At 40.4% G+C, this 20,464-nt stretch overlaps 2 protein-coding genes across 3 annotated transcripts; both read left to right on the top strand.

Moving 5' to 3' along the window:
* Nucleotides 1-3,469, top strand: LOC129325115 (acyl-coenzyme A thioesterase 1-like). Of its 2 annotated transcripts, none has more exons than XM_054972660.1 (3): nt 1-763; nt 1,292-1,494; nt 2,423-3,469. In XM_054972660.1, the coding sequence occupies exons 1-3, from the start codon at nt 226-228 to the stop codon at nt 3,026-3,028; spliced, it is 1,347 nt and encodes a 448-aa protein (XP_054828635.1). In that variant the 5' UTR covers nt 1-225; the 3' UTR covers nt 3,029-3,469. The 2 variants fall into 2 exon arrangements, with proteins under 2 accessions (XP_054828635.1, XP_054828636.1); XM_054972661.1 differs by having other exon boundaries at nt 129-720.
* Nucleotides 3,470-10,449: 6,980 nt separating this feature from the next.
* Nucleotides 10,450-20,167, top strand: LOC129324786 (acyl-coenzyme A thioesterase 1-like). Its single transcript, XM_054972182.1, has 3 exons — nt 10,450-11,067; nt 15,588-15,790; nt 16,816-20,167. The coding sequence occupies exons 1-3, from the start codon at nt 10,512-10,514 to the stop codon at nt 17,389-17,391; spliced, it is 1,335 nt and encodes a 444-aa protein (XP_054828157.1). The 5' UTR covers nt 10,450-10,511; the 3' UTR covers nt 17,392-20,167.
* The last annotated feature ends 297 nt before the right edge of the window (nt 20,168-20,464 follow it).

Genomic DNA, 20,464 nt, shown 5'->3' with positions numbered 1-20,464 from the left:
TAGGGCTGCCTGGATTTCTTCCAGACTCACAAGCAGTCTACAGAGATGAGTTCCCCTTAAGAAAATGACACCTTGGAGAGCACTTGGACGAGCATCGATGCTAGTCGAAATCCCGCCCTCCATGGGCCCCAAATCTCCCGGAAGTCCCAAGCTGGAGTTGGCAGTTCCAGGAAGAGGAGGCTCCGGCTTGCTCGCTCCTGGAGTCGCAGCGAGACGCCCCGCCCCATGGCCTCCTTAGTGCGCCTAGGCCTCGCGCTGCCAGTGGGCCGCGGCTTGCCGGCCAGACTGCGAGCCAGCTGCGCCTCGGCCTCCAGCATGGAGACCCGCGTGGCCTTCTCTCCTGCCGGCCGGAGCCTCTTCGACGAGCCGCTGGCCATCTCCGTGGAAGGGCTGAGGCCCAAGCAGGAGGTCACGCTTCGGGCGCGGCTGCGGGACGAGACCGGGCTTCTCTTCGAGTCGCGCGCGCTGTACCGGGCAGACGGCCGCGGGCAGCTGGATCTGAGCCGCTCGCCGGCGCTGGAAGGCGGCAGCTTCTCCGGCGTGGAGCCGATGGGGCTGCTGTGGGCGATGGAGGCGGAGAAGCCCTTCAAGCGCCTGGTGAAGCGCGACGTGGAGAGCCCCTTCCGCCTGGAGGTGGAGGTGCTGGGGAGCCGCAGCGAGCCCCTGGCCAGAGGCACCCACGAGCGCGGCTTCCTGCGGGACGGCGGGCGGCGGATCCCGGTACGAGAGGGCAGGATCCGGGCCACGCTATTCCTGCCTCCCGGTGAGGAACGCGCTCCCGATCCTAGCAATACATCGTGGCCTTCCTGCAACAGCGACCCATCATCACCCCCCCCCCCCCAACAGGGCTCCATTAGTCCGCAGCGGCGCCCCCGTTCGGTTCTTGCCATCGCCGCTTCCTTCATAAGCATGAGCGTTTCTTGATGGGAGTCAGTGCGAACCATTTTAGTACCTGAATCAAAATCGAGCCGCCGCTCTTGCCCTTCTCCTCCCCAGTGGTAAAATTATAATTGACAATTTGTGTCTATTTCATGGTGCTCTGACATATTATTTTGCCGTTTTGGTGGACTTGCTTGCTTAAAGCATTTTGGTTTATTTTCATTTTGAAACTGACCAGTTGACATAATGGGCCTCCATTTCTCTAGCAGGGATTAATACTTTGAACAGTCCAGTTTGTTAAATGTGTTGATTGTGCAGGATCCTGGGTTTTTTTACAGCAAGGTGAATTCTACAGAGTTTGACGTTCAGAATCCAATGAAGGCAACACTACTGCTTCTCATGTCTCTTATAGGTGAAGGCCCCTTTCCTGGAGTCATTGATATTTCTGGAACTGGAGGAGGCCTTCCAGAATACCGAGCATGTCTGCTGGCCAATCATGGCTTTGCCATGCTAGCACTGGCCTATTATGCTTATGAAGACCTCCCTAAATCTATGAACGAATTCCACCTGGAGTATTTTGAAGAAGCTGTAAATTATGTGCTGAAACATCCAAAGGTAAAGCTATATTAAGTTAGTCAGTTATAGTCTGCCTTTCTCTCTGAGAATCAAGGCTGATTACACTGTATAAATTCAATATGATCAATGGCTGGGACATTCAATAAATGGTTTGCAGAAATCTGATACAGAGCTTGACGTTCCAGTAGTTTCTTTTCTGCTACATTTGACAGAGGGGAGAAAGTCTTGTGTAGCCAGATCCTAAGCATGTTGGCTCAAAAGTAAGTTTAATTAAGTTCCATGGGGCTTACTCTTAATTACTAATGAGTGTTTAGGGTGCATCCCCTGGCTGCAGTCAATTTAGAGGTCTGAGTCTTACAGTGCACTCCTAAACAGTTACTCCAATTTAAGCCCATTGATTTCAGTGGATTTACACTTGGGTAACTCTTCTTAGAATTGCACTGTAAGTTAACCGAACTGAATCCTGATAGTCATATGGCTAGGAATGCTGTAGGAATGTGGACTGAATGCTAAGCTCCTGAAAAAGAACTGTTGTAAAAGATTAAAGACCAAAGTAACTCATTGCTCTGCATTTCTGACAGTTAAAAGAAGATAAAGGTTAACAAAAGCAAGGAAACCTTGGGCAGACTATGAGATAAAAGGCAATAACAGAAAAATGTAAACTTGTGTTCAGCTAGGCTTGTCAACTATGAATTGGAAAATTCTGGAGATTTGTGGAGTGGACTCTGTGGAAGGTGCAGTTTGGGGATGGGAGGGACCTCAGCAGTGTATAATGCCATTGAGTCCACCAGCCCCACTTGGGAATTGGCAGCCCTATGGTCAGCTCACACCTCTTGATCTCCGTAGTCTACCTGAGGTAGGCAGCAGAGTATAGTAATAGGGAAAGTACGGGTAAGATTCACATCTTTACATCTGCCTATCACAACATGACTCTGTTAATCCTTTCTCTCTTCCCCCACCTCTCCAGATTAAAGGTCCAGGTATTGGGCTGCTTGGACACTCCAAAGGGGGTGACCTGTGTCTCTCCATCGCCTCTTTCTTAAAGGGTGTCACTGCGACAGCCATAGTGAATGGTTCCATAGCCAATGTAGGCGCCATACTCCGCTATAAGGATATTACTATTCCACCTCTTGGCTTCGATCTGAAGCGGATCAAAATAGATCAGACTGGGACTGCTGACATTGTGGATGTCCTGAACAACCCACTGGAAGGCTCTAACCGCCAAAGCCTTATTCCATTGGAGAAGGCTGAGAGCCACTTTCTTTTCATTGTTGGCAAGGATGACCATAATTGGAAGAGTGAATTCTTTGCCACTGAAGCCTCCAACTGTTTGCAGGCTCATGGGAAAGAAAAACCTGAGATAATTTGCTATCCGGGAGCAGGGCATTACATTGAGCCTCCTTATTTCCCGTTGTGCCCAGCTTCAATGCATTTCTTGGTGGGCCGCCCAGTGATCTGGGGAGGGGAGCCTAAGGCTCATGCTGCAGCACAGGTGGATGCTTGGCAGCAGATCCGAACTTTTTACCACAAACATCTCGGTGATGAACAAGATGGAAGACAGAACAAGTTATGAGAACGCTGTTTGCAAAACATGTTTTGGCAGATAAAGGCTATGGGATTATTTGGGGAGTTTGATTTCCTAAGTGAATGGTGTAACATTTTACTGATGGTAAACTTTATAGTTGACCTCAGTGTTACATGTATGGAGTGTTGGGATCAGTAACTTTCAGTGAAATCCTAAGCAGAGTTACTCCATTCTAAGCCCTTTGAAATCAATGGGCTTAGGATTTCACTGTTTGTTCTTTAAACTTAGTATCTAAGCACTCTGTTGTTTTATGACTGGAGACTGCATTGGATTGACAGATGCATGTAGTATTTCCTCTGAGATGGATCCAGAAATGGGCTAAGTGCCCCACTAAGATAAATATGAATGAATTCAGATGTTTATAGTATATATATAGGATGGACTGTCCTTTCTTGACTTGTTCTCATATAAAGGGCTGATGCTTAAGTGCCTTGTTGTTTGTTTTGATTTTATTTTGGTAAAAACATACTTATTTCAAAAACAAGTGAAACAACCAAAGGTACTGCTAACTCGAATATCGAATGAGTAGTACTGTGCCATCTTTTTCCTCAAGTATTTTTCCCCCAGGAAGAGAGATATTCTTCCTTTACTGATCTGGAATATTTTCTTGCAAAATTTACTAGTAATTATGGTTGTTGTGGGTTTTCTGGGCTGTATTGCCGTGGTCTTGGCATTGTAGTTCCTGACGTTTCACCAGCAGCTGTGGCTGGCATCTTCAGAGGTGTAGCGCCAAAAGACAGAGATCTCTCAGTGTCACAGTGACTCTGAAGATGCCAGCCACAGCTGCTGGTGAAACGTCAGGAACTACAATGCCAAGACCATGGCAATACAGCCCGGAAAAGCCACAACAACCATCGTTCTCCGGCCGTGAAAGCCTTCGACAATTACTAGTAATTACTTGTGAATAAAATCAAAAAGAGTCCAGTAGCACCTTTAAGACTAACCAACTTTACTGTAGCATAAGCTTTCAAGACTCACAGTTCTCTTCGTCAGATGCATCTGACAAGAGAACTGTGATTCTAGAAAGCTTATGCTACAATAAAGTTGGTTAGTCTCAAAGGTGCTACTGGACTCTCTTTGATTTTGCTACTACAGACTAACATGGCTAACTCCTCTGGATCTACGTGTGAATAAGAATCTCAATCTGCCATGTGAAGGAGTAGGTTAGCATGCGTAAGCTTTAGTAGATCTGCTGATGGGGAGGGCTGTATCCCTCTCATTTGAAATGGCACTCTTCCTAGTCATCGGATGTACTCTAGCCCTTCACTGACAGTAGTGAAAGGTGTATACACATCATTTCAAGAGAAGGATCGTGCTGTTAGCAAATAATCTTGTGAAAAAGCTCCCCAGGCTGCTGTTTCATGCAGTAAGGTGCTTATTCATGAGCCAGACCCAGTGATTCACCTGATATTTCTTCAGCTATAACAGAGACATGACTTCCCTCCAACATAAACTAATTTACCATATTTCCCCTGATACTGAAAAGATCAAGTGCAAAGCAACATCACTTTCTTAATGTTCCAGATTATACTGATGGTTTCATAACAATGTCAACAGTATTTAAGGATGGACCACCTGGTATCTTTTACCCTCATGTTGGAGGATTAATTTGTACGATTCATATTATTAAAATGGTTGCAGTTAAAATACTGACAAATGCTGTATGTTCTTCTCAGACTATAAAGTTAGGTTACAAGAGAACACTTTGCAAATCCATGTAAAATTGTATGGTGCTAACGCCATTGTGTATACTGCTGGTTTAAAAATGCTTGTGAATGGATATGAGTTACAAGATTTCATTAAAGGTGATTGTGCTGGGGGTTGGACTAGATGACCTTTGGAATCCCTTCCAGCTCTATGTCTCTATGTTTCAATTAGCTACAATGGGACAGAAAAGCTAGCAAACATTTCACCACTACACCTTCAACAATGGATTATTGCCCCTCAGGCTTGGGTGGTCTGAATGTTCCAGACTTGTCTTTATATCATGCTGCCTCTTCTTTGGCTCCATTGATTCAGGCTTTAAGACTGAATCCAGCAGAAGCCTGGATCTCTGTAGAAAGTTTCTTTTCTTCACCACTTTCCTTACCAGTAACCATCTGGTCCTCAGCTAAAAACAGGCCAGTTATGACTTCTTCCAGTTCCCTATTAGACAACATGCTGAAAACCTGGGATAAATACAGGAAAATCTTAGCTCCAGGTATCTCTCCCCTAACATCTTTCATTAACCAAGAGTGGTTTCCCCCAGGAAAGGATTTAAGTGAGTTTAGGGAATGGAAAGACTCTGGGATATTGTTGATTACTAATTGGATTGAAAATGGGACAATTCTGGAAAAATCTACAGTGGAAGAAAGGTTCAGAATTAGGATACCTTTTTAAAATATATATATATCTTAAAACTATTTATTAATTATTTGTAAATACTTGCTTTAATTAGAATTAGAATATCTTGGTTTAGATATCTTCAGCTGAAACATCTGTTCACCAAGCTGATCAGGTCCAAGGATTTGCTTCGGCCCCTAACTCCTTTTGAGGAAATGAATTGGAACGGGGAAGATGGTAAACAGGGTAGGATTTCAACCCTTTACAAATTATTCTTAAGGGTTATACATAAAGACCCTCTGCCATACCAAAAAAATTGGTCTGATTCTTTAAAACGGGTTTTCTCAGAATCTGATTGAAAACATATGGAATTCCCCTTCCAACAAATCTAGTTGTTGGCATATTAAACTCCAATTTTACAAGCTGTTGTCCAATTTTACAAGCTGTTAGTATTTAACACCACATATATTGAATCAGATGAACAGGTTGTTGAGCCCTCTTATGTTGGAGATCTTGCAAGCAGGAAGGCACGACCCTACATATGTCATGGGAATGCCATTTTGTTCAGGAACTTTGGAGAGTGGTTCACAAAGAGCTATTCAACATGATGGGTCTTTCGTTGCCATACTCCCCATAATTTTTCCTATTAGATTTTTGGCCCAACTCTGTGCTAGATAGGAATACCAAATCTCTTGTTTCGACATTAGTTGCCTCTGCTCGTCTGGTCATTGCTGAGAATTGGAAATCCCTCAAAGGCCCATTGCTAAAAAAATGGTATCAGAAAATCTGGGAGCAATATTTGATGGGTAGGATTATGCACAATCCGTTTTTTGGGAACTTCCATATGGCAGTCCCTTTATTTGAATATGATGAAATATGGGAACCAATTTTAGATGTTTTAAATGCCAAAGAAGTAATTCCCCCAATGCAACAAAGTTTAAATGCTTGTTTATTGTAATTCTTGGGTTTTTAACAATTTGCCAAGAGTGGTTTTGATAATGTCTTTTATGGTTTAGTTTTAATCCCTTTCTTGTTTGTATTGTACGGTTTTATCATTTCTTGTATTAAATTTGGATTAATAAAAAAAAGTACTAGAAAAACAACAACAATGGATTATTGCAGCCAGGAACCTACAAACCTAGGAGCTGAGTCCCAAACAATGGAAAAGTTGAGTAACTGAGATCGAAGGGAGCTATTTGGACAAGCCTGGCAACCTGACCTTTAGTGTGGGAGCAGCTGATGAAACAAAAAAACTAGTAGATAGAAGAACTTAAAAGTGCCAGAAACACCAACTTAAAGTGAAATCACGTTAAGACCAAGCAACTCCCTAAGTGTTTCTTCGTACTTGAGACAGAGTTAAGAAACTATTATTTAATTTTATGTTGTTACATAGACAATTATATAATGAAGATTAAAGGAGAAAGCGCCAGCTGAACATCAAGAAGACACAAATAATGACTACTGAGGAATTATGTAGTTTTAAAGACAATGAGGAATTTGAAATTGTTCTATTCCTTGGCTTAATCATCAATCAAAACAGAAATTGCAACCAAAAAATCAGAAGATTGATACTTGGAAGAGCAGCCAGGAGGGAACTAGAAAAGATCTTGAAAGATAAAGATGTCTCTCTGGAGACCAAGATCAAGATAATCCAAACTATGGTATTTCCCATTACTATGTATGAATGTGAACGTTGAACAGTGAAGAAAGCTGTCCATTTGATTCATTTGAAATGTGGTGCAGGAGGAGAGTTTTGCGGATACCATGGATGGCCAAAAAGACAAATAAGTGGGTTCTTGATCACATCAAGCCTGAGTTCTCTCTAGGAGCTGAAACGACAAAACTGAGGCGATCGTACTTTGGTCATATCATGAGAAGACAAGACTCTCCGGAAAAGTCAGTAATGCTAGGAAAAGAGGGGTGTGGTGCCAGCTTCAGAGAAGTTGGACACCTGAGAGCTGCGCTCCATCCCACCCTGCTCCAAAACTCCTATCTTTTCAAATAAAAAATCACTCCCAGATATGGGGAAACACAGCTCAAACGTGAAGAAACAAAGCAGCACAGTTGCAAAATGCAACTAGGGGACCAGTTAGCAGATCTCCAAGCTAAAATTAACGTTATCCAAAAAATTGATAACGCGTTAGATATCTCTAACTCTTTGCATGAAAGACTTATAAACCTGGAAGTAATAACGTGCCAGCAGAATCTTAAATTTAAGGGGTTTAATGAGAACATAACAGCAAAACAAGATCTATCTTTATTTTTAGCCAACTGGCTTGTCAGTTTTTTGCATCCAGGTAAAAACATTCCTCCAGTAATCTTCAAAGCTTACCGGGTTGGTCCTTTAAAATCAAATAGGAAAGCTCCAAGAGATATCATTGCTACTTTTCCAGACTGGGAGACAAGGAAAAGAATTCTAGAAATTGCCAGGAAACAAAAATCGCTCCAGTACAATGGCTCCCTGATTCTGATCTTCACAGACCTACCCAAGGAAATATTAATCAAGAGAAGAAATCTCAAACCGATAACTGAAACTCTACGAGACGCAAAAATAGAATATAAATGGCTCAACTACTCCAAACTTTGCATCCACTTTAAGGATAAACAACTTTATGCAGCAGACCCAAGAATCAGGACAAGCCCTCCTGTAAAAACTGGACATATCTCCTACTATCCTGTCAAAATCAGCACAAAAGAGGAAACTCATTCAACCACCTACTCCTCATAAAGGAAGCAAAATCCCAGTTCAAAACAACTGAATGACAATAATGAAGAACATTCCAGGAGTTGGGAAAATCTGTCTCTTTTCTGTTTTTAAAAGTTGGAGAAAAAAGGAAGGGGGAAGTAATCAGATTTTAGAATTCATGGCTTAAAACAAAGCTAGCGGTTTGTGTCTCTTCACTGTATGGAGGTTTTGGGCGGGGAAGACAGTTTTTCTCTTCGCTCTCATTAATGACGGCCCCCTAGACATTGTACATTTGTATTAAGACCCACAGGACACTACTCCCTACAGGGTCTTCTGGGGGCTGTACAACTAGCATATTTTCATAATTAGCTTCTTGTTAGTAAATAGCCTATAGCTAATTTTTATTTTGAATTTACTAGTTTTGTAAGGGGGAAGAAGGAGGGGAACAATTACAATCATAACAATGCCATGTAACCTTTCTATGTGGGAGGGGGGTAGAGGGAGATTTTTTTTTCTTTTCCTTTTTTAGGTCTATACATAAGCACAGAATTCATACTATATTACCTTGAAAATCTTATTGTTGGCATACCAATTTACAAATGATAGTTATATTATTTATAAGCATTTCAAAGTGTAAAATCTCAAAATGTGTAACCCGATCTAAATATTACAGCTTTTTGTATTTAACAACTGTGGGACAAAACCTATCTACTAATCATCACATAGACTCTAAAACTTACCAAAAGCTAAACATGCATTTGTTAAATATCAGACTGGAACGTTAATCAACCCTTGAAATGCAATTAGAACAATCAAGTCAATATAAAAAGAATTGATTACCAACAATATTTCATCACAAGAAAAGTAATCTGTTCTATTTGTTGTACTCCTTTTTAAAAATGGTTGTTTGTTTAAGTAAATGAAAATTAATTAAAAAAAATAATGCTAGGAAAAGTTGAAGGCAGTAGGAAAAGAGGAAGACACAAAGCGAGATGCCTTGATTCAATAAAAGAAGCCACATCCTCCAGTTTGCAAGATCTGAACAAGCCTGTGGATAGGATGTTTTGGAGATCTTTCATTCATAGGGTCACCATAGGTCAGAGGCAACTTGATGTCACATAACACACACGCACACACACAGAGGTAATTAAATTGTTATAAATGTTAGATCGCTTATTCTGTTAGTTTATCCAGCCTTTTATTAATTCTCCACAGTAGAATTTGTAGAACACAGTACCATTTGTTGTGTTTGTCATATGACATCACAACTCTCAGAGCTAAGCTCTTCTGAAAAGTACTGTGTTAACCTATTCTGTAAGACCTGGCAAATCAATATCTGATTGTGAACATTGATCCTGGGACACTTCGGTTCCATGTAAGCAATAACACGTGCAATTCCTCTGCTATTGCATATATAACAATCTTTTTTTAAAAAAGGAGGAAATCAATGTGGTGAAGAAACCTGATGTTTATTACTCTATCTTGTACAGAGATTTCCTTATACATTATAAAGCCCTTGATCAAAGAATCCAGTTAATGTATACTGGTTTGGGACCAATGACTGGACTGTGTAGTGTATCTGGAGAGAACACACATACTATGGCTGTCAAAATAAAGTCAAAAGGGAGAGAGAGGAGAGAATGTAGCATCATATTAAAAAGTTTCACCAGCAAATATACGGCAGATCTTTCTGGTTACACAGTGTGACACCTGGGCAGATTTCAGATCTAGTGTTTCTCTATGGAAAATGAACCTGTGTCCCCAGCATTTCAGGAAGTTCATACAACCAGGTTTGGTATGTGAATTAAAAACTGGAAGAATACTGATTTTCCTTCTCTCTCTCTCTTTAACCAGGTACACACATTACAATGGCTGCACATGTATATGCCCTGTATGTACGCATCTGTTGTAAATCCTTTTTCAGGTGTTAACGTTTTTGATGTTCCAGTCTTGCATAACGAGAGGCACGCTATGTATCCAAAATTTAATCCAATATTTAAAAAATAAAACCGAGGATCAGTACTTGGATAAATATAGGTTCAGCTGTACATAAGTTTAATGCAACGTAACTATTATTCGACATACATACAAAGAAAAATCAGGTGTACACTACATGGATTGTAAAGCGTTCCCTATAATGTGGGTAAAGGGCAACCGTGTCGTCACCGATTAAACGCTGGCAAATAGTCTTTTAGTTTTAACACTACTCAGGCCAAGCGTCTGTATGTTCCAGCACAGCCGAGAGCACTGAACATTTGCCATGCCTCAGAGCAGCGTGTGCTCTTAGGCATGGCAACCCCAACAGCACCCGCTGCCCTCCCGGTCTGGCGCCGGGCTCTCCGAGCTCCATTAATACTGCCTTAGGGAAGTTGCGGGCGGGGCTGAAGCGGCTTCTTTTCCTCGTCGTGCGCTGTTTAGAGCTGCGCGGCCAGCAAAGAATCGCCCGGAGCCGCCTTGCCCGGAATGTGGCGAGGGGCCGCCGCTAGTGCTTGGGGCGCCTCTCTGGGGCGCTTCGGACGGGTCGCCCCCCGACGCTGCACCTGGCGAGGAGCGGCGACAGTGTCCGTCAGCCCCGCGGCCGGCTTGGCGGACCAGCCGGCCAAAATAGCGGTCTGGGGGCTGGCTCCTTGGCAGGAGGTGAGCCTGCGCGCGCTGGTGGCGGATGGCCAGGGCCGGCTCTTCGATTCCTGCGCCCACTATCGAGCGGATTCTCGGGGGGAGGTGGACTTGTGCCGAGACCCGTCTCACGGAGGGGACTACACCGGGCTGGAGCCTATGGGGCTGCTTTGGAGCCTCTCCCCTGCCGCGATGGAGAAGCCGTACCACCGGCTGGAGCCCGGGCCGGTGAAAAGCCCCATGAAGGTGGAGATCTCTGTGCACCAGGGCCACAGCCCGCCCGCTGCGCTGCCTGGCCCGCTGCTCGCCAGGGCCAGCACGGAAAGGTGGTTCACTCTTTCCCAAGTGCGAAGGATTCGGCTGAAGGAAGGGCTTGTAAGAGGCAGCTTGTTCCTCCCCCCAGGTGAGTGGGGGAGCCTTTGCAGGGTTCTGGCTATGTGATGTACCCTCGGGCACACATGGCACAAACCCTGCGAACCGCCTGAGCCCCGCGCCCGGGGGCGCTGAAGAAGAAATACAAGGGCTTGGGGGGGCGGAGAGTCCATTTCCCTTTGTTATTTGTTTATATTTCACTTCCTACTTTTTATTTTTATAATTCCAAAGAAATTCATAGAGAAGACACAGAATATTCAGTCAGTTCTTTATGATATATACCTGCAGTTTATTTATTTACACAAGAAGCCTTAAATATTCAGTACAAACAAAAAGCAAGTTCTCTCAAAATAAATATATCCCTCCTAATATCCACAGTCACAAAATCCAAATCTTAATGCATACATTATTATATGCCATTTTTTCAAATATTGGTTCCAAGTACCTCTCTGTACTCTGAGTTGGAGGAAACTGCTGTGCCAAAATACTTGGAAATCATCTTGAACTTCCAGGCCATGAAAAAGAAGCAAAGATTAAATATTTTCTTTTGTATACTCATTCCTCTTTACCTTTCCTCACTTAATTCAAGGAGCCACTATAATAACATCAGCTGCAGAAACTGTATCCCTGGGAAGTGCTAAAAGTAGTTCACAATTGTTGGTTGACATCAAGGCAAGAAGCAAGCCACCTTTGACATGTGTTCTTAAACATGCACGGATAAAAAATGACTTGCTGGGATTTTATCTAATGGTATTGCCAGTGTGCTAACTACTTCTGAATAAATGTTACCCTTATCATAGTGATCTCTGTGTTGTTTAAAACCATGCTTCTGTAATGCACTGAAGTCTTGAGTATATTTAAATAAATAAACAAGTTTGCATTTGAAGAAAGTTCATTTTCTTTTGAGTAATTATAGTGTTTTAAATTCAGCAGAGAATAAACTTTCTCCAAAAGCAACAGTGTATTTAATCTAAATCTATTGATACCAGGAAGTGAAACTTGTAAACATACATCAAAATTGCTGCTAATGGACCTTACTTATTGGTTTGCTGTTTTGTGCCAGAGTTTTCATAGACATTTAATTTTATTGTACATCAGTGCAAGACTCAGCACATATGCTATATACACAAAATTAATGTTGCAATCCTAAGGGCACTTTCCTGGGAATAAGCCCTATTGAATAACATGGGACTCACTTCTCAGAAGACCTGCTTAGGATTGCTTCCAGTATCTCCACTTGTCAATCGTATGTAGATAAGCCATATACAAAGATTACACTAAAAAGGTAATTAAGGAATAACACTAGAGAGGTAGTTAAGGAATGACATCACATGGGAGATACCTGTAATGATATTCTCAAGTAAAAACATTCCAAAATGGGAGTCCCCCATTTCTTCAAAATGGTCAAGCTTCTCTACTTATTAAACATCATCTTCTCAAGAACTGCCAGGATGTTTAACTAATCTTTCTAACTCTGTATATCTAGGGAAAATGCCAATTTCCAGTGGTGCAAGATTACCATCAAAACCTATTTTTTCAGTGACAGTTATTGTAAAAATAGACCAAAAATAACCCAAAAATACATGAAAGAAAGAAAATACGCAGCCTGTTCACAGACCAGTATTATTGAATCTAGAGACCAGCTGCCAGTGTTACTATGGGAGCAGTCTTTCTCAAAAGTAAGTCCCAATTTATTGTTGGGTTTACTCCCAAGAAAGAGTTCTTGGGTTTGTAGCCTGTATTTGATAACTCTGCATTTTATGTGCCAAGGAGTTTTTATGAAAGTTAGAGCTCATAAATGGTATAATCTTTGAACAGACAACATGTAGTAAGTATGGCTGTCACAGGGTAGCAGGAGTAGGTAGTACTCCTGGACAGGAACCAGGAAGCATGACCAAATGACCTTGGTGCCTGTCTCTCTCCCATCTTTCCAGCGAGAACCTGTGCACCAAGAGTAACCGACTTCTGCTTGAAAAAAGGGGGAGGGGAGAGGAGGGTATAACTAGCCTACTGGGCCTTCCCCTGGTATTCCTGGCAGTTACTTTGTACTGTATTCTAATGGTGGAAATCTCCTAATAAAGACCTTTAAATCATCCAGCCTGGGCTGATGAAGTGGAGCCGTCTAGGAGAATCCCCTGGCAAAGTCTGACATATGCTTCCTAAAGACAGTCAAAGGGGGGGGGGTGACTAATAGCCCTGGCCCTTAAAGTATTTCAGGGCAAAGTTATTATGCAGCTGAAATATGAGGGTGGAATGAGAAAATATTTAACCAGCTTGAAATTATCCAGAACAACTTTTAAGGAAAATGTTGGGACTTCCTCAGGGTATTCCTGCTATATATCTAAGGTTAGAAGTTGGTCTACCTGCCATTATGGCAAGAGTCCACCTGAAACTATTAAAATATTATAAGAAACTTGACAGTATTTCCAAAGACCATTTGATAAAATATTGTTTCTGGTACTGCAAGGATGGGAATCTATGGTTTAATTTGCTGTCCCCTATTCTGTAGTTACACTCTTTGCCTTCCTTAGAGGCTTTAAAGCTTTGGGACTCAAGCAAAATACATAATTGGCTCTTTGAAAAGATGTCCTCCATGATATTGGTCTGGTTCAACAATCTAAATTCTCCCTGTGGTATGCTTGGAGTTAGAAAAATAAGTTATTCTCTCGCTACTTAGCTGACCTTTCTAATGTAACATTAAGAAAGGCTTTTACTAGGGCTCATTTCTAAACTATGCCAACTGAGTATTTACAGGGCAGATTTCAAAAAATACCAGTGGAACAACACCTCTGCCCATGTGGACTCAACCAGGTGGAAGGCATTGTACACTATGTTTTACATTGCTTGTTCTATGGGTCTATCCGAAATAAACTCCTGAACCAATTTCTTGTAAACTTTTCTGGCTTTGATGAGGAATGTATAAAATTTTTATTAACTGATATTTTTCCTTTGGTTACTCTTAACGTGACTATTTTTACTCTTCTCTAAACATAAGGAAGAAATTAGTTATTGCTAATTCTGTAAGAATTTTAGCCAAACTGTAATTTTATGTAATTTTTATGGGTTTTCTCTGTTTCCTTCTGCAACTTTTTATCACCCTAGTTTAAAATGTTTAGCTTTATCTTGATATGTAAATATGTACTTATCCTTTAACTCTTTTGATGTTGCATATTGCTACATGGTGCATATGTTGGTATGCTGGTATTTTATAGCCTATGGCTACAACATCAATAAACTATTACTGCCTAAAGACAGTAATCAGAAATAAGCGAAATAAAATTTGAAACTGCCCTGTTTGACTGGCATTTTCAGTATGTTTCTTTTAATTAATTTTGTCTGTTATTTACTTACTGTATTTTTACTCCACTTTTCAGACTGTTTAGCTCCCAAAGTAGATTGCAGCAATTAAAATGAATACAATTATAAATTCAAAAAATATAAAAACGGACCTGGAGAGAGGGTTCTTAATGAGGTCTTGGTTTGGGCATAGTGGAAAGGTGCCTGGCTGCTGCCATTTTTCCGTTGTGGCTTCAAGGAGATTAACTGGGAGAAGGGGAACTGGAGATGAAACAATAGTATGAAGGGGAACTGGAGATGAAAACAATAGTATGAAAAATGCATGTTTAGAAACGGAAAAAAATTTCCATGGAAAAATATAATTGTGCAGAATTTTCTACCCCAAATCACTACTCTAATTATTTCCTTCCCCTATTTTTTTCCAGCTATAATAGGGCTAGTGAACATTTGAAAACTGAATGTTCTCGGGACTTAGGGGAAAAAATTATGTTTTTTATCACAAATGTTGAATTCAAAGATAATTTTGTTTCCTATAAATATTTTGACTGGTGGGTTCGGTGGTTCAAGCAACTGCCTAACCACTTTTGCTAATATATTATACAAAAAATTCTAGAGAACTTTATTTAACGTTACCCTATTGAGAATATTTTCTGACTCACAGTAGTTCTAACAAGAGCTTGGCCCTTCTAAATTGATTGACAGTGGTTAAGGCTGTGCTGTTGGTGTCTTCTCTAGAGCCTGAGGATTGGAGCACTGTGGAACAACAGGGCCATCTTGTGATCATTTAGAAAAATGCCATGTTACTTTGTGCAAGGAAGAGTGTTTCAAATAACAAAACGCCTGCCCTTGTGTGTTTTAATTTGGGCAAGTAGACAGCCAATCCATGCCTCCCAGTCAGTGTAAGATGTAAGCCTTTGATTGGCATTGATGCGCAGAAAAAATGGGAGGGGCAATTGGCAGCACAGTTTCCCAGAAATGTGGTCACATTCCCTCCATATTGATTATATGCTGCTGAAATTTAGACTCTTGTTGGTGGAATAGGAACAGTGGAAATGAGCAAAGGATAAAATGTAGCAAATTTTTCCTCTTATTTTTACAGCCATATGAAAAATCTTATAACAAAATTTACTATTCAATATAAAGTCAACAAAAAACACATTAGCTACGCTCACTGGACTTTTATGATTACTTCTATACTGTGCTTTCATTCATGACTTAGCCAAACAACATTGACCACTGTCTGCTTTTTTAAAGGGGATGGCCCCTTTCCAGGAGTGATAGATATGTTTGGTGATGAAGGTGGCTTAGTTGAATTCCGATCAAGCCTCCTGGCTACCCATGGCTTTGCTGCTCTTTCTCTACCGTATTTTAATTTTGAGGATCTCCCCAGGATCATGGAGGATTTTCACCTTGAGTACTTTCAAGAGGCAGCTAAGTTTCTGCTGCGTTACCCAAAGGCGAGTATGGTGACATTTTTTACACACACATCTTTGTTCGGTATTGATGATGTTTGAGATAAACATCAAATTAGCTCTCAAGGTTAGTCAGAAGGTTTCCTTTTCCAAGTATTGCTATTATGCTTTTGTTGTATTTTGTTATTTAAAGTTTTGGAAAAAGTTATATAAAAACGCAAAATAAAAAGTTAAAAAAAATTAGTTCCTCCATCTCGTGACCAAATACCTGTTTCTGTTTCTGGATCTTAAAGTGACTTGTGGAGAAGAAATTTAGTTCTATAAACCTATATTGGGATATAACTTAGAACAAGGAGAAACAATGGTACATGTATGAAAGGATGGATAGTGCCCTTAACCAAAAAAAAATACAGTATATAACTAATAAAAAGTTTGTTTACATTGAAGTTATTGTATTGAATTTTTTGTATTCATGACAAATTAACTTTCAAAATTGATTATTGGAATTGTAAGTCTGGTATTCATTCTTGGGTTTTGAGTAAATGTATGTAGAGGAAGTTAATAGTTAAATAAGAGGTGCTCTGCTTGATCAGACCAGTGTCCCATCTAATCCAGCATCCTGTTTGACACAGAGGCCAACTAATTGCCCTGGAGGGCCAATGAACATGGCACAGAGGCTAAGACCTTCCCCTGATGTTGCTTCCTAGTGCCAGTGTTCAGAGGTTCACTTCAGCTGGACATGGAGGTTCCCTTTAGTCATCATGGCATGTAGCCGTTGATAAACCTATCCTCCAAGAATCTGTCTAATTCCCTTTTAAAGTCATTTGCCTTAGTGACAATCAGTATGTCCTCTGGCAGTAAGTTCCAGATTTTATTTGCTTGTTGAGTCTCTGTGTTGACTCTATTGGCCATCAACTTCCTTGGATGCCCCCAAGTTCAAGTATTAGTTTAACTAGTATTTCTGAATGAGGCAGTACTGTAGATGCCTCGTGTCATATTCTTAGTTATATGTGTTCTTTCTTTTCCTCTCCACTCCATAATTTCCAGTTATGCTGTTTTTGCTTCTGTAGGTTAAAGGGCCAGGAGTTGGTGTTGTTGGAACAGGGAAAGGAGCAGAATTGGCATCTTCTATGATGACCTTCCTGCCAGAAGTAGTGGCTGCTGTCTGCATTTCTGGCTGCAGCTCCATCACAGCTAGTACTCTCCATTATGGCAATTTTACTCTGCCTGGACTCAGCTTTAACATGAGTAAAATCAGAATTTCTGAGGATGGTGTATTTGATATTTATGAGGCATTGGATGACCCGAAGGACCCAGCTAATTCACACTGTCGTATCCCTATAGAAAAAGCAGAAGGCCACTTCCTTTTTGTGGTCGGGGAGGATGACCGCAATTGGAAGAGCTCTTTGTATGCTGAGATAGCCATTGAGTGCCTACGGCAGCATAGGAAGGACAATTTTACTCTCTTGAGTTACCCAGGAGCTGGTCATCGAATTAATCCAGCCTATTCTCCAGTTTGCCCTGTAGTTTTAGACCGTGTTCTAGGGATACCTATTCTGGGTGGTGGAGAGAGCAGAGCTCACGCTTATGCCCAAGAACATTCTTGGGGGAAGATTCTGGAATTTCTGCACTTCCACTTGAGATGAGATTATCCAAAGAGCTGAATACTGAGAGGTGGGAAAGATGCCAAAGACCAAAATGAATTTCAAGGACTGACTTGGAAGGATGGGAAGAGCTGAGATACATCATGTGTGTATTGTATGCTGAATGACAATGCAAGGGGATGAGAAAATAAAAGACTCTTGCAGGCTTGTTTACAGTAATCTGGAATACTCAAATGAAGAACTGCGTTGACGGACAAGCACAGAGGCTGTGTGAATGTATGTTTTCAAGAAGAGATCTTGGATGAAAATATTGAATAGTGGCCCTTGTTTAGGTTAATGTTTATAGATCTATACATCCTGGTCAGCTTGTGAAAAAATAAAGGCATATCACTGCTGCAAACCAGCACCTCAAAAGAGTTGAACAATTTCCTGTCTCTTTAACATCTAGCTATAGGTCTCTGTCATCTTCAGATCACAAATCTGAAATATGACTCTTTGCCAGCTTTAAAGTCTTGATTGCCATCAATAAAGACAGCCTGTTATACCACTTGAAGAAAGAACAGAAAAAGTTTAAAGTCACACGCAGCCTGTACTTCCTGCATTAGAGCAAAAGCTGTGATTCCCTATGGACTTAGAGTGGGACTGTACGACATCTCTGACAAAAATCCTACAAACACTGAAAATTTCTATTTAAGAACATATTAAGAACAGAAGTTCAATATGGTCTGGGATTGTGCATCCTTGTATTAAACATGCATTCAGTCATAATTAGTTCAGTGAGATAGGATTGCCATGAATCTAATGTATACATAAAAAAGGGATTAATCTAAATGTGTTACCCTGAAGAACAGATAACTGAAGATCTCTGAATTACCAAGTATTTTCTCTAATGGGCAAATTATACTGAATGGTGTACTTAAATACTGAATTATTGTTGCTGTTCGAAATGTCAGTCCATATTACTTCCTGTTGTACTTTGCTGCTTTTCATTGCCAGTTTTAAACTAATAATGATTTCTAAGCATAGTCAGGATTTTCAGTTGTAATTTTACCCTGCCCTTCTGTTCCCCTGAATTATGTGTCCAGCCACCTAACGAGATTCCTGCAGTACAGTCTGTTGGGGTTTCTTTCTCTACTTTTTAGTAGGGGAGGAAAAGGGAAGAAACCTAAGAGGGAAGTCTGAGCTGGGATTAGTAGATGAGCATATGGCTAGAAAAGAGGATAAAGTCATAAGGATCTTTTGTGTGTGACTGCTGAAGCGATTGAAGAGATGACCTTTACAGTAGTACATGTTACTAATTTATACAGAATAACTAGGCTACAATTTACATGTCTGTAGATGAATTAAAGCCATGAGCCCTCCTTGAATTTGAATGTGTCTACCCATTATGTATATTGAGTAATTTATACTGATAGCTGCTGTTTGCTGGAAAACAACAGTGTGTCTGGAGTGGTTACGTGCTATAATACCAAACACCTGTCATTATCAGGTTTTAACTTTTAAATGATAAAACAGCAGAATGTGAAAATGAAGTTCCAGGCAGAGAGAGATAAGGAGATACTATTCAATATAACTTGTTAGGAAAAATTGTTTGTGTTCTTACATTTTTAGGCACAGATGTTTCCTTTTTCTTCCTATCACATCATATTATCTTAATTAATCTGTGACTCTAAACCCTTCATAAATGAATCATATTTTGAGCACATGACTCCTTTTAGACCCAGCTTGAAATAAAACAGATTATTAAAACTAGGGTTCCTTTTAAATTCCTGGCAGTTTGCTGACTGGCGCTTTTTAAGTACTGTAACTGTGCTATTTTGACTTCACACTTAATCTAAAGCTGAAATTTGCAGCACTAGTAATACATTTCATTCATATATTAAACTGAATTTATTTCTATGTATATAATGCTTAAAATGTATATTTATAATTTTTAAATGCTGCTTTTCCAGTATTTGAAGTGGCTTGCAAGCAATGAAAGCAAATTTCAAATAACGATAAATGTCATTTAACAAATCAAATGCAATTTAACTAATCAAAACAATCCTAGCCAATAATTAAACAGCAGCCACCAGATAAATAACTAAGGCTTCAAATTATCAGCTGCTTGTTTAGCCAAACGTTACCAAACAGTACACAACACCAATATTTTGTCTAATATACATGGTCTTGTTTAGGCTGTCATACTAAGCAGTTATCACTAAGTACCTCTGAGCTTATATGGGCTGCAATCCTAAAAACACTTTTCTGGGGTAAAATCCATAGAATAACATGGGTCTTACTTCCAAGTAGACCCGCTTAGGTTTGCTCCCTAAGACATGCTAGTGAATGTGCACAGAATCTGAATGTAGATGCACTATTATCACCAAGATCCTTGGTCCAGCCGACCTGTCTTCTTATCACCAGCTGCCCAGTAAGCCTTTCTCCTTCCTTCCCATACTTATTGTGAAGTAAGTGCAGGTTTTTAAATGGTCTTGTGCCCGATCTTGTCTTTTAAAAAAACCTTTAAAAAAAGAATGGTTGTCTTCATATTCTAAAGTTGCTTCAGGTTTTGACATCAGTGTGTTTTCTTCTCATAATACTTTATAATGTTGAGTAATTCCAGTAAACTGTGTGACAGTGTTGATGGTTAATTGAATGATGTTGTGGCAGAATGGAACAACCAGAAGGAGATGAAATATCTCTGGAAAAACAGGTATCTTTCCCTACAATTATGGTGGGTAAAATTCAGCAGTTATAAACAAACAAACAAACTGGATTTTTAACATTTTAAATTTAATTGTTTAATTTAAATTGGATTTTTAATAAAATGCTTTATGAGGAAAAACCTGTCTAAAGATCGTTTTTCACTAAGATACATTATAGTTCAAAAAAATCTCATCATGGAATAGGGATTATCAGTTTGTAATTTGTATTATATAAGACAATAAATTCATGTAATTCACTCATGTGAATGAGTTTCAGATAGTAATTCATTCTTAGGGGCCTAATTTCATGCTGTCCCAGAGGCTTCTATAAAAGATTAGTTAGATCACTCATCCCTAATGTGGTGCTTGTGTGTGCAATTGTAAGTGGTCATACTTGCCCTCACAATATTAAGGCTTATGAATATGGC

Source organism: Eublepharis macularius, chromosome 2, assembly GCF_028583425.1.
Source record: "Eublepharis macularius isolate TG4126 chromosome 2, MPM_Emac_v1.0, whole genome shotgun sequence".
Lineage (NCBI taxonomy): Eukaryota > Metazoa > Chordata > Lepidosauria > Squamata > Eublepharidae > Eublepharis > Eublepharis macularius.
The sequence above is the reverse complement of the archived record's forward strand: the minus strand, read 5'-3'. Positions and strand labels throughout refer to the sequence as shown.